The 14,564-nt window shown below is 37.3% G+C and overlaps 1 protein-coding gene across 14 annotated transcripts in view; it reads right to left on the minus strand.

Annotated features, from left to right (window-relative positions):
• Positions 1–14,564, minus strand: part of LMO7 (LIM domain 7) — a 97,380-nt gene that overhangs the window by 22,976 nt on the left and 59,840 nt on the right. For 13 of the 14 annotated variants that reach the window (XM_017725825.1, XM_017725823.1, XM_017725827.1 and 10 more), the window contains 5 exons: positions 12,407–12,524; positions 11,114–11,256; positions 9,386–9,845; positions 8,301–8,618; positions 5,288–5,402 (listed from right to left, as the gene is read on the minus strand). In XM_017725825.1, the coding sequence (XP_017581314.1) occupies positions 5,288–5,402; positions 8,301–8,618; positions 9,386–9,845; positions 11,114–11,256; positions 12,407–12,524 (1,154 nt within the window). The remainder of the gene's footprint in view (positions 1–5,287; positions 5,403–8,300; positions 8,619–9,385; positions 9,846–11,113; positions 11,257–12,406; positions 12,525–14,564) is intronic. The other variant, XM_017725824.1, reaches the window with a different exon arrangement.

The raw sequence follows: 14,564 nt of genomic DNA on the forward strand, positions 1-14,564 counted from the left end.
AACATAAGCTCAGTAACCTCCGTATCAAAGTAGCTTTTCAATTTAGAACTTACGGGAACAATAAAGAAAGCAGTCTTCCGAACTTGTAAGTCTTCAGATTCTGGCTAGCTCATTTAATAAACAACCTCTGGGTTCAGTCTTCCCTTCACTAACTCACCTTTATAATCTGTGAGACAGAGATAGAGGCAGCACCAAAACATCTGTATCCAACAATTAGCTGAAATTCAGCCAATGTTTGGGTAATCCTCTTATTTCTTTAAAAAAAAAAAAAAACAACAGCCTGCACTTTGTTCATTCCAGTAGAAGATGGCTTTCTCATATTCTCATTTACATTTTCTGAGTTCTGCTGACAAGAGCATGCTGCTTTACTGCTTTGCTAGAATAGTTTGTTAGCTCTGAATTGATTGGTAATTGGACTCAAGATATTGCTGGGTACTGTCCCTTTAGACTTCTCTGGATTATACTTATTTTATCTATTAAGAGCAAATTTTATGGCAGGTTGGACTTTGAATCTACTGATATTTTGCAAGACAGGCTGCACTTTATACTTTTTTTCATCGCTACACATTGGCAGGCAGTCTCACTAGACTAGTGACAGAGAACATAGAGGACCAGTTCATAAACTTTTTCTCTTTTTAATTCAGAAAATGGATGAGCTGAGAAACTCAGACTATCCAAGCAAGATTTTAAGGATTACATATGAATGGTTCTTCCATTAAGAATTATTCCCTTAGCAGAATAGAAAATAGAAAAGCCAAGTAAAAATATAGTTAAGGATTGCACAATAAACCCTCACGTTAATAAAACAAGTTTGAATTACACAGTGGAAGTATTTTCCAAAGTAAGTAGTGAAATCCACACATCTTTCTTAAAATGTACCAAGAACAATGCTCTATTACATTATTAGAAACAAATGTGGACAAGTATGACAGAAAAATTTAGACACCATATGCTTCATCCCGAGTTTCTTCTGACTCATTACTAAAATGCTGCTGTAAGTCTGGCTCATCCACTAAGGATTCAGATGGCTTCACACATGAAAAAGTTAAGAAATTAAGAAATGTTCTTCTTCCTAGTACGGCACCAAATAACGATTCATCACAGTTCACTAAAAAGCTACACTAGCTACTCTGCTAGAAGAACATCGCTCCATATTATATTTTTCTGCATTAGTCTTAAAATATGGACTAAAAACTTCATTTGCTGTTACGAGTAAAATTTTCAAAACACGCCGATTGCTTTTAAGCAGTATTGTAGAAGAAAAGGTAAGGTTTTCACTGGAGGAAGAAACATGGACAATAGTTAAACTGGAAAAAACAAGCATCTCTAGGAGCCTGATATAATTTGACCACATCTGGACTAAGCCTTATGCTCATGGGACAAGGAATGCTCATAATTTCTGTCTTGAGTTGTGACAGAGTAAGCCCCCAGTAACCAAAAAAAGGTCGTGTTCATGTTACTCAAATAATTTGTCAGGGAGAAGACCCAGCTCAGAGGTGTGAACCTCAGCTCAGTTTTAGGAAAGGAAGGGAGTTTAAGATTGCACCGTTTTTCCTATACTATTACTAGAAAGGCGTATTCAGACCATACCCCAACCATACAGATTGAATGAATAGCAGCAGTCTCTAGATTGCACATGTAGACCTAAAATAGCCAGAGCAACTTATACTGCTCCATTTTTGGTGTGTAACTTTGCCAGCAGCTCTTTCTCCAGTCTCTGGACAAAAAGACTTCTCAAGAGTGCAAACCAGGCTGCCTATAGTGGGCTTCTGCTCCGATTCACCTCCAGAGAAGCCCACAGAGACTGGTCAGAAATTCAGGTGCCAAAAGTTGTATGCTACGAGTTGTTTTTCTCTATCCAGCTCCTACAAGGCTATAGGAATTAACAATAATTTCTTTATGTTCCTATAGCGGATTTAGTTTTCATTCTATAAAATATGTAATGTTTTTATGTTTTTCATAGGTTTCCCTGAATGTAAAAAGGTAAAAGACTTTTCTTTCTTACTAGTCCCCAGTAAAAACAAACCTAACCAAATTCCACATGTACTTAGTTATCTCTAACCTATCTCCATCTGCTGTTATTCCAAAAGATAAACACTATCTCAGTGATAGAAAAAAAATTAAAACTTGAAGGATGTGGGTCAAATTTACTTTGTCCTTCATGATTGTAAGTGTTTGATCAGAGACATGCACTCCTATATCAACACAATCTCAAGAAAATTATTGCAAAGGGAAAGTGAAAGGGAAAGGACTGAAACAATAAAGATTATATGGCACTGGGGAAGTCAGCAGAACAATATCTAGATCAATGACTTTAAGGCTTTCTGTTTGCCTAATTTTTAGTGTAAAGGTTGAAAACTCCTGTAAAAAATGAGCACTATCTTTTTTTATATGTGGTAAATGGGTCTCAATGAAATGTGAGTTACATGCTTAACTCTTACTTAGCTTTTTGAGAACACTCATAAGAAGTTAATTCTGTCTACCAAGTAGTTTTCTTAGCAGTTTAAGGAATAGCATATGTAGAATACAGAGACATTTATAAGTAGTAAAAAAGATAAGTGCTGGGTATCATCTCAAGCAAATCATACAGCTAATTAAGAAGACAAGACAATCAGAGAAAGTATTCCTGGAAGCTTTTTCTGGGCTCAAGAAAGAGAAAAAGGTGACTAGAACCTTGGTTTGGACTTGCCAAGCCTAAATCACGCTTCACCAACCTGGTTATCTTCAACAATGAATTGACTAGATCTCTGTGGATGAGGGAAGAGAGGTGCATACAATCCACCTTGTCTTTAATAAGACCGTTGACATGATATTCCACAGTATCCTGGTATCAAAATTGGGATGGTATTGTCCGCAGGGCAGAACGACCAGATGCGTAAAAAACTGGCTGGGCTATCAGGCTCTGTGGGAAGTGATTAATGGCTCTTTCTCAGCCTGCACGCTGCTTACAAGTGGATCTCATCAGGGATCTATCCTGGGACCTACCCTCTCTAATTTGTTCACCAATAAGCAGGAGAAGGAGACAAAACACACCCTCATCAAGCTTTCAAACCTTGTCAAAAGGCAGAGGGTGGCCAATACACTGGTAGGCAGGGCTGCTGTTGAGAGCACGAATCTGACATTCAACAAGGCCAAACGCAGAGTCCTGCTCCTGAAAAGGACTAAGCTCAGTGATGGTACAGGCTGGTTACTGATGGGCTGGAGAGCAAGGCTGGGGCAACCCTGGTAGTGGTAGGGCTGTATGAACAATAACATGACCAACAGATCAAGACAAGTGACCCATTCCACTCACTCAACACTTCTTATGCCACATGGACAATCCTGTGTCGAGTTTTGGTGTTTCTCTGTAAGAGAAATGTCAATAATCTGGGGCAAGTTAAAGGGTAAGGTAATGAGATGGTCAGGACTGGAGCAACTGACCTCTGAGGAAAGGCTGAGGAGCATGGGGTTGTTCAGCCTGGAGAAGAGAGGCTGCAGGAGAACTTAACAGGAGCCTCCTCCAGTACACATCAGGAGGTCACTGAGAAGGGCAAGCCTGCTCTTTACTGAAATTTATCGCAGGAAAACACAGAACAGTGTTTATAAACTGGGACAAAGATCGGTCTGACTGGATACGTCGGGAAAATTTTCTCTGAGAGGATAATGCCCAGAGAGGCTGTGCAGTTTCCATCCCCAGAGGGTCTCAAACCCACATGGGTAAAAGTCCTAGGCCACTCGGCCTGAATTCCATCTTGACATTTTTTTGAGTGGTGTTTTGCTCTAGGTGATCTTCCAAGATTTCTTCCAACCTGAATTATCCTATGACTTACCCTTAAAAATAGCAAATACAACATTCCCAAGTGCCTAGATGAAAGCATATACTACTCTTTCAATGGGTCATTCACCTCTTTCATCCTTAATTTCTTTAAAAGGAGCTACAGCTATCGAATAAGGATACAAAATGAGCCACTTGTTGGAAGAAAAAAGTGTTGAACATAGGCTAGAAACGAGAACACCGAGATAAATCTCGTTCTCAGTTCAATCTATCCTTTGTGCTCTTCCCTGTGAGAATGGAAATAAAGCCTAACCAAGACAATAGCCACAAGGCCTTCACCTTCTCCTTGGGGACAGAGCCCCCAAGGACTTCTGTGGACTTTTGTGAATGACCAGCAGGAACATTCATGACACTCAGATTTCTCCTTTCCTGCTGGCAATGCAAATGCACAGACCCCTGCCTCCAAGGAGGGAAATTAAACCAGAAGCCTAGCAGCAGGGAAAGCAAAGCGAAAGTTATTCTTCAGGCAAAGTGAATATTAACAGTTACAGAATCACAGAATGGATCAGGTTGGAAGGAACCACAGTGGTTCATCTGGTCCATCCTCCCTGCTCAAGTAGGGTTATCCTAAAGCAAATCTAATTACGAAGAGTACCCAGATATAGTGAAGAAAGGCCTCTTCACTTCTTGAATTTGAAAAAGAAAAAATAAATTCAAGACTGCTCATTAAGCGTTGTTAAATGGTATTTTTTCCTCTCTGGAAAGCATAATACAGGGCTAACTAAATTAAAAGTTTCCAGTTATTTCTCCTTTCTCAGGATGATCTTGTGTTAGGAGGAAAGAAGGGTGCAATTAAATATTCCTCAAGTATTATTGGCAATGGGAAAGACCATTGTTTAGAAAACAAGCATTATATGTGATTTGCTTGGGTTTTTGTTGCCTTTATTCTTTTTTTAGAAAATCGAGCTCGTTCTCTGCAGAAGACTATTAAAGGTTAGAAATAAACTTTATATATGTGTCATCTCAAGACAAAAATGTTTGCTTTCCCTCAGTATTAAAACAACTGAAAAAAACTGCACTGAAAATCAAATTAGAAGTTGCAACTACTTAAAAATATTAGCTGTCTCCAAAATTCAACATGACTAAGAAAGGAGAAATTGGAAAAAGAGTATTAACTCCTAAGTTCCCTCTGCATATGTTTACAAACCATGTGAAGTGAAATCTTTTAAACTTAGCTGAAAGAAACAATCTGTATGTGTATGTGCCCATAAATACTGTTCTGCAAGAGGCTCGGTGAACAAATAAGGTTTACACCTTCCTCAATTAGGAAAATGCATTTTCATATTTCTAAAGTCAACCTGTTTCAAGAGATGAGGATTCGCTGAAATACATTAGCAAACTAAATACCGATTTTTCAGTTCTATACATGATGTTTTAAAATGTTTGCACCATTCTTAGCAGCAAATGCCTGAATTTAGAAGCCTCTGCAAACTGAACATAAGAAGAAAAATTTTTGTATATATACATATTTACCTTCTTCAACTGTCTGTACAATGGCTCCTGAAGAACTCCAATTTGTTGTAAACCCAAAGCTGCGACTGTGGCCAGGTCTCTGGTTTATACTGATTCTCATTTCACTGTACTGTTCCTGAAAAATAAAACATGACACTACAGTATCTGGTATCACAGGAATCTAAATGAGGGAAAGTTTATCCTCTAAATAAGTGAGGCTGCTCACAATGTGCACTTTAATCATCTATTATTAGCATCACAGACAAAGGAAACAGTATTGAAGTCAGTTAACTAACTCATTTGCTTTTTATTCAAACAGGTGTGCTTTCAGTTTACGTTTATATTTTCCTTACATGTATATTTCACTCTGCATTTCTATTATTTTAAATGTTCTGTAACACAATGCTAAAAAATTTAAGAACTTGGAGGAAATTAAACCCCTAAATGATTCTTCGTGTATTGTCTTGGGAATTTGTGACATGTACTGCCTCCTGAGAGAGCATCAGAGATGTGAAAAAGCTAGATAACAGTAATCAATCTTTTTTTTTTCTTGTACATCTTACCATAAGCATCATCAGTTTCCTTTAGGCTCAACTCTGCAACTAGGTTTAATCGGGTTAAATCTTTTTGATTTTGTGTGAAATACTGCCAGCTTCCTATGGATTTTGTAATGGAGGCCTTAGGTAATAAAACTAATCCCAAAATTAGCTAAATGCAGATCTTTGGCTTTAATGATCTTTCAAGATGCTTTTGGAATCTGAATCAAAATCTAACATCACCATTTTAAACAACAAGAATATCTGAATGGGAAAACATGTTGTAACACTTGCTTTCAATCCCACACTACATTATGAGCATGTGTTGCATACATTAACATTCTAATGTGAATTCATTAAAAACAATTAAAATACCCAAATGCATGCTATGCACTTCTTTAGCATGACATTGACACCAATATAAAAGGAAAGAAAAATGACAGATTCTTCTGTCAAACAGTGATAAATATATTCCAGCAAAATGTGCATGGAAGGGACCCTGCACATTTTTACACATGCATTAAATGTACACCTACGTTTCAGTTCCCTAGTGAACCAGCCTTCCTGAAGAGTGGGATTCATTTTCCCTAACTTAAAATATTTAAAAGTCTAGAAATCTATGCCAATTCCTCCAAGCTTCTATGTTGGTAAGACGCAACAGGCAGCTACAGTGAGCACTGCACAAGCAGATGCAGCCAGCCGCAGTCTCAGGGAGGTGCAGCCAGAGGTGGCCTCAGCAGCACCTGAGCACTGGACACAGAAGAAAACAACATTGCACGACATCGTCCCAAGGGATCGCCTCATGTTACAGGAATGTTCCTGGGAAAACACTCCCCTTTACAGCCCAGGGTAGAAGTTAAGTCTTTTCTTCACAACACAGCTACTGGCTTGCAAACACTCCCACACAACCCCAGTCCTTAGGTGAATATATTAAAAGTGAATCTACTAAACAGGTTAGCACACTGGGCTAGAGAACATACAAACCTTTATAGTTTGAGTGTGTTCCTGGAAATTGCTACCGGTCTTAATTTTTTTTTTTCCACCATCACAACATGACTCTTCAAACGTATCTCTCGTCAGAGGAGTAATGTGACTTTGTACTCTCAACTTTATCATTTTTATAGGTCATCTCTAAAACAGTGCTCCCCAGGCCTGGCATTATGGCCCTGATGACTAGTGAACTACATAAATCTCTCTGGCAATGATTTACAAACACATCAAATGCAACTTGCATTCTTTAACTTATAGCTTGTTAAGCTATAACACAATCAAGATATTTTTTTAACTTTAAAAAAAATTTAAAAAGCCCCCCCCTATTACTCACTTCTAGGAGGAATTTATAATATCATAACTAACAACAGGGAAAAAAGATATATGGACCTAGTACATGCTATTCGCATTTGCCTTGCTTAAAGAGATGCTAAGAATTCATATCTAATCTATCAGCTTTCACTGACAAAACCAGAAATTCCTCTATTTTTGCTACAACACAGAAAAAAAGATCATGATCTCTTTCCTTACACAACAATCACAATTTCAAAAAATTAGGATAAATTAATTAAAATGGCCAAGAGGTATCAGAGGTATTGAATTGCAATGTATTTCTTTTCCACAAGTGATTAGGAAGAAGAATGTTTGGAAGCGAATGAATTTCTAAAAAGGCGGCATGGAAAGTGATTTCATAAATCAGCATCCAAGGTCTTACGACCTTCACCCAAGCAACTGGCACAATTAAGTTTTACAGCAGGATCAGGAATGCAAATCTTTCAAGGGTTATGAACTGCATCATCAGATAGTACAGAAAGGTATCAAAAATTAAAGCTATTGTTGGTGAAACATGCAATCAATTGGAGGAAACAGCACTTAAGACATATATTTCAAAAAGAACACTGAAAGACCCAACCCTTTATCCAATAAGCATATGCACAAAGAGATGGCAATTTCCTTCAAAACTATTGAGAATATTAATTAGATTCAAGCAAATAGCTAAAAAAAAAAAAAAATAGGGCTGAAGCTGCAACAGATGGAAAAAAGGATAGTGTGATACTGATGTTTATGGCCAGCCTTTGAAAAGCTGATCTTTATTTTCCACCAACCACCAGCTTAGAAGTGCAAATGAATGCTACAGCAGCTCAGATAATTCATCTAACTGTCACACCTGATTGTATGCACAATTGTATGTGCTAATTTGGAGAATAACAAAAAACTTTGAAATTTTGCAAGCATTAAATGATATGTAGAATAACTATTTTGAATTAGACTGATAAATAAAATTAAACACAAGACAAAATGGGTAGGGAGAAATTCATTAGAAGAGTAAATTTTTTCCCCCCAAATATTCTCTTTCCCCAAAATTAAATCAAAGGAAATAGCAGGTCTCTGAGCTGTCCTCTTACTACCAGAAAAATATTTGCATTAGATGCAATTTTAGTTAATTTCACTTTTATTCTGCTGTGGCATTCAGTTACACCAAGTAATCACATTATTTCCACACTTACCATGGATTTGGAATCCTTAGGCTCTGTTGGACTCGCAATTTCTGCAGAAGATGCAAGTGAAAGAGAATCAGGAGGAATGTCTGGCTTAGGAATACTGCTTCCAGCATCTTGGTCTTGGGACTTTAAAGGTAATGGCAAACTAGGAGGAGGTGTTGACTGAGCACCTTTTTCCTCCTCTTCCTCCTCACCTCTGCTTCTGAATGCACCACTGGAGAGAGGGTGTGCAGTGTCTGGTTGTGAAAAGGAAATGCTGGTGAACAAAGTTTGAGTTCTTTTAGCTTTTTCTACTTCTCCATTGTATTTCTGAGCATCATCCATCTAGGACAAAAATGACAGTTTGGTAAATATGTGCTTTAAAAAAAAGAAATCCTTAAATTGTTCAGTGATCTTTATATTTAACAAAACCACCTTCCCCTTTAGCAAATTCTGGTTCCTGTACCCATTGCTACCTACTTAGAGAAACATATTTTCTCTTGAAATGCTTGCAGAACAAATAGTCCAGACTTCTTAAGATAAACTTGTTAAAGTCATCTGCTCAGAATTATTTGCATTCTTACTATTTTTTAAACTGAAACGAATAAGGATTTAGGAGAAAACTATGAAAATTATCACAGTAATGTGGCAGGGGGGAATCAATTTCATTGTTTTGGTGCTTTATAGGGTAGACAAATTTTAGGCTAGCATAAAATTTCAATTTCAACAAAGTCAGCAGAGCAGAGGAGACTTATCACCTGAAAAATTTATCTTTAACACTTCATTATGTTAACCTGGCTCCAAGGACAATTACCAATTACCTCCAAGGACAATTTTTTTTTTATAAGGCACATTAAGGAGACTTACTACAAGTAATAAAAGGAATATTGGAATATTTTACCAAATATAGTTACCAGCTTTAATTCCAGGAGTGAGTTTAAGCACAGAAACACACGTAAACATCTAAGCCACGACAGAACTGCCTGCTCTATTAACACAGCCTTCATCACACAGGAGACACTTTTTAAAAAAACCAAAACATTAAAATTACTGTTCCCCCAGCTATTGAAGACCCCACATTTACAAATTTCAGGAATGAAGCGGAGTTTTACCGTGAACGACCGTGGAAGTGACGAGATTCCTCTGGAGTGGACACCAAAAGGTCTTGGTGTAACCACAGATGTTAACCTGGAGGTATCAGTTTTCTGGTAAGTTCTTGGGAGAGAAGCTGAAACCTGAGCTGACCCAGTTTGAGCATTCACTGAGTAGCGAGTGGACAAAAGAGCCGGGCTCTGCTCCCGCTCCTCCGCCAGGCTCTCCGGCGGCGCAGGAGCTTCTCGAGCAGCCGAGCTCTCCGACAGGTTCTCCTTGGGTGGCTGGGTGGCGTATACACTTTTGCTGTCCTTAGTGCTGTAGGAAGTATCTTCTTCCAAACGGTAATCTTTGGCTGCTGACCAATCTTTTGCCACTGTGGAAGGTGCTTTTTCTTCACTGAACACATCATCATTCAGGGAATATGCCCAGTTGTGTTCCTGTTTCTGCTGCTCATAGGAGTCTTGATCTCTCTCTTCCCTATGGAAATAGAGCCTGTTAAAATACCCAAGTGACCCAACAAACAGGCAGGCCTAAAGTTTTTCAACTAGTGAACCATTAGGGCAGAGCATAAGCCAAATAATACATCTCCAGTAAATGAAAATGAATATAATTGTTTAAATATATTAGCATTTTCATACATTTTTAAATCTATCTTCTTTAACCTCCTACCCAGTTCAGCACTCTCATAACACTCAGGCATACTACTATCACATTATCAGGCTGCCATCATGACGTAAATCTTTGCCAAGAAAATGATACAGCTATTCAAGTTACATATCCTCAGAAATTCAGACTTTATTTAGGAAAGAATAGGAATAAGGTAGTCCCATAACACTGTCTGAACTGTATAACTCTGCTCAATACTTCTGCTCTATGAAAATGCTATGCTGAATTTTAGATAAATAAATAAGATGGTGCACTGAAGTTCAGCTAATTTTTTTTTCCTATTCATTTCTTTGTCATAAAGTAACAACCACTACAGGGATAATCTTTAACCCATCATTTTTAAGATTCTTATTGATCCTGAACATTCAATACAATTAGCATCCATATATTCAAGCAACTAATTTTTGTCCTCACAAATAAGTAAAAAAGCAAAGAAATCCAAAAGATTAGATTTATTTCTTTTACGAATACATGTCATGCATATTACCTTCAGCTCAGTCATATGTGCCTTTTTAAATAGATAGACAGATAAGACCGTCACCACTAAAAATGGTACTGTGCAGTTCACACTTTTTACTCTTCAGAAAGTAAATACCAAGAGGAAAAATTAGGGATGAAGGGGAAAACAAGTAAAAGTTTACAACTCTGTGAAATACATTAAAATTCTGGTTTTTAGTTCTCCATAGTGGCTGAAAGAATAGCAAATTCAGTGGTAGAAGGAAGAGAAATAGTTAACTTTATCCATGAATAAAAAAGGACAACTATCCATTTCAATGCTATTGTTTTAACTAATTTAAAGAGAATGCAAATATTGACTTCTCAGTACTTTTATTTATGGATAGCAGAGTAAAATACCATTTATAGAGAAACCTGTTTAATATTCTGTGCAAACAGTGCATTAGAAAACCATATTCAGTCCTTCAACTGCCTAGATTTCTACATTTTATTTTGCAACTAAAATTGTCAAGATCTCTGCAGAATCAATTTCAACTTACTGGTAAAAGCTGCTCAAGAATTCAAAGGAATAAGAATGCTCAGATTTATGTTCCTCAACATAATACTCCCATTAGGACCATTACCTCTCCTGCTGCATTTCTTTCAGTGACTTGGTACTCCTTCCAGATACCTCAGAAGCTCTCCTTTCAATTTCTTCTCTCTCTTCCTTTTTCTTTTGCAATTCTGAAGTGTAGCTCTTTCTACGACTCTTCCATTTTGCTAGATCCTATTAGAATAACATGAATGTATACCATCAGATTTTCTCAAGACCTCATCAACTTACAGAGGCATCCCATTACATCCTATTTATTGCCCTGATTTTATTTGCATGTCTGCATCACAGCCACAATTTCATGTACCTTTCCTCTAAATAATAAAGGGGTTGTCATGTTCCAGTTAGGGTTGCAGGCTCACTGCCTCCTTGAGTTAACAATTGTAATTATTGGACTATATGTCATTTTGCCCTCTTTAACCCCTCCTTAACATTTTCAATTTTATTCTAGAATACTTCACACATAATTGAAAACTAATGCAAATGCCATCTGTATTTCTTTGTTGAGGGCTTTAGAGTTTGGGGTATCATTGCTTTCCAAATCACTATTATATTAGACTGATACACTAGCTTGAGAATAAATATGCCTGAAATTCTAAATTGAAAACAGATATTTCTGTATTTTCTTCATTTCTGTAAAACTGCAATGTGAACTGGCAATATTGTCCATGAAATACCAGAGCTAAGGGGAGTACTGAATATTAGAACTGAGATGGTTGGTATGCATTAAACAAACAACTATGAACTTCTTATTTGGTGCTTTGTTCTTAATTTCAGCTTCTTATTGATACTCATTGTCAAGCAGAGATTTTAATAAATTGAAAGGTCTTCAGATACACTTATGATGCTGTGCAAAGCTACCATACAGGTTACAAGCTGGATTTAAGACAGAATTATTAGAGGATAGGAGCCTCAAGAATTTGCACGAGGAAGTATTATTTCTTCCCCTTTCTCCCAGAGGATCAAATACTCAAGACATTCCAAACATTTCTCAAAAAAAAGTATTCAAAAATTTCAGATAACACAAGAAACTATGCCCTAACTTTTCTTTATGTCCACAGAAATCAAGCCTGAAGGCTTTATTACAATACATACAAGTCTTATCCTGAAGCATTAATCAGAAACTTAGGACGATATTTAAAATAATTTCAGTTCTGCATTAAACAGGCATCCCCAAAAACTCTAGTAGCTGCATGAGATGAATTGTTTTAGAAGACAGCCCCATGTATTTCTGCACACATGCCAAAGCTTGTTTACTAGGGACACTGAAGGCCGGTGACACTTCAAGCAGGACACTCAAGGAAAGGTGAAAAAGAGTCCTTACTTCTTGCCACTTTAGATCTTGTTCTTGTAACTGTTCTTTTATCTTTTGAAGCTCTTCATAACGGATTTTGCGCATTGTCTGCAGCTCCTCTGCACTGACATCATTCAAAGATTTACTCCTAGAAAGGGAAAAGAGTACTCAGCTTTATAACATCTTAGTGCTCATTTTACATGAGTGAGACCTTCAGAGAGAGAGATTTATATTAGTACAACTGAATGCTCATGAGTGTTATTTTGAATGGAGTAGGAAACACATGGGCAGCTCAATGAGCAAGACTGGGACATGCTCTAGTGCTAACACTCAAGTCATTAGCTGGATATTTGAGCAAATAAAATCAGATTAAGGGAATAAGCAGCTCTGTACATCTCCTTGCTGATCATTCACATTGAACTCCTCATAAAACTCTGCTACTTCTGCTTAAACTTGTTATTCTCTTTACTGACTTTATTTCTTTCTTTGACCCAAAAGGCATCCCCTATCCCCAAATTCAAATTCCCATCCTCTGACTTCTCTCCTGTAACAGCCCCAGTATCACCTTCTGTTCTCTCCTTCCTTAGGCTAATCATAAAATCAAATCAGTTATTGATGCACATTTCCAGAAGATTAAGAGTCACTCACTGCTAAATGCTCGGTTCATGGATGTCACAGGCCCCACTAGCTATGCTGGTCCTCCCCAAGCCTCCAAGATGCTTTTCATCCAAGCTGGGATGGCTAACACAGCCATCTTCCTCCTAACTTCTTCAACACGGCTACAGTTTCCCCCAGAAACTCCTACTTGCTGGTTCCCTTTAACCTAAATTCCTCAGAGTTCACCTTTCATGCTCCCCGCCACCACATGCTATTTTTTCCTTTATTCTTTCACATCACAGTGATAAACATAATGGGATATTTAGTTTAGATATAGGACAAGACTCCTGATGAGATTTGACCACAAGCCTCTGAGACAGTAAGCAAAATACAAGTGTTTCCTCAGAAGGTTCAATAGTGTAATATAAAAAGGAAAGCTAGGTTTCTGGGTCTTGGGCGGTTTTTTTTGTTTCTTAGTATTCAAAAATACCTTTGGTTTTGTTTATCCAAAGTATGAGTGATAGAGGGATGTAAGTAAGTTTTAACAGGACTTGAAAATGTGGCACTTCTCTGATATGACAGAAAAATCAGATTAAAACCAGAACAGATTCAGCACAGAGCCTTGCTCTAATCTGTTGCATTCCAAGAGATCTCTGAACTAACAAACCAGACTTTCACTTCCTCCCAAGAGGCCAAACTCACTTTCATTGGTAACATAGAGACTTTGGCCTCTGGCCTCTAGAAATAAAGGCTTGGGCATTAACTCGTTGTATCTGTTTACTTGTCTATTTTCTGAATGAGAGGAGTGCCAAATTCAGCAAAAATTGCCTGGTTGCTATTGCAGAAACTCTTTTCTTGTACAGTTCTTTTCCTCATTTTTTATGCTTAAGTTATATCATATGTAGAACTGTTTTGGGGTAACCAAATGCTACATAAGGGTTGTATCAAATTTGTTCCAGATGAGTTCAAGAAGACTTACATAACTACACTTTCCACTTCTTTCTCTTGGGTATTATATCTGCCTGCAACAAAACAGGAAAATCTAGACCTAAATAAAATATAACGTAAGTAAAGGTATATTCATACCATGGAACTGGATCTTAGTTTTAATTTCAGTCTAAACTGAAAAACCTAACTAGTGACTTGAGTCTTCTGAGTCTCCCTCTCCTAACATCTAACTTCTTCTGAAACATTTTGCACTTCTTCTGGAAGCGTTTAGTCATTTACCAAGTTTGCCTCAGGGTAAAAATAGAGAAGTAAACAAATAAATTTAAAATTTAAAAAATCATTAGAACAAGATGCATTCCCAAATACTTAACATGCCATCACACAATAAGTGGAAAAGTTATTTCTCTTTGAGTCACAGTTCATCATAAACAACATCTAAGTTCCCATGACACAAACCAATAAGTTTGCCACTGAGCATTCAATAACCTGGAGGATATAAAATAACCCCAAACCATTCACCAATCTCATGACAAATACCACTGCTGTTTATGATTTTCAGATTATAGCTGTACAGCCTTCAAAATAAAATATTTGTTAATATTCCTTTACACTTTTGAATGTTTTAAAGACTAATTTAAATATA

This window comes from Corvus brachyrhynchos, unplaced genomic scaffold (assembly GCF_000691975.1).
Source record: "Corvus brachyrhynchos isolate BGI_N302 unplaced genomic scaffold, ASM69197v1 scaffold121, whole genome shotgun sequence".
NCBI lineage: Eukaryota > Metazoa > Chordata > Aves > Passeriformes > Corvidae > Corvus > Corvus brachyrhynchos.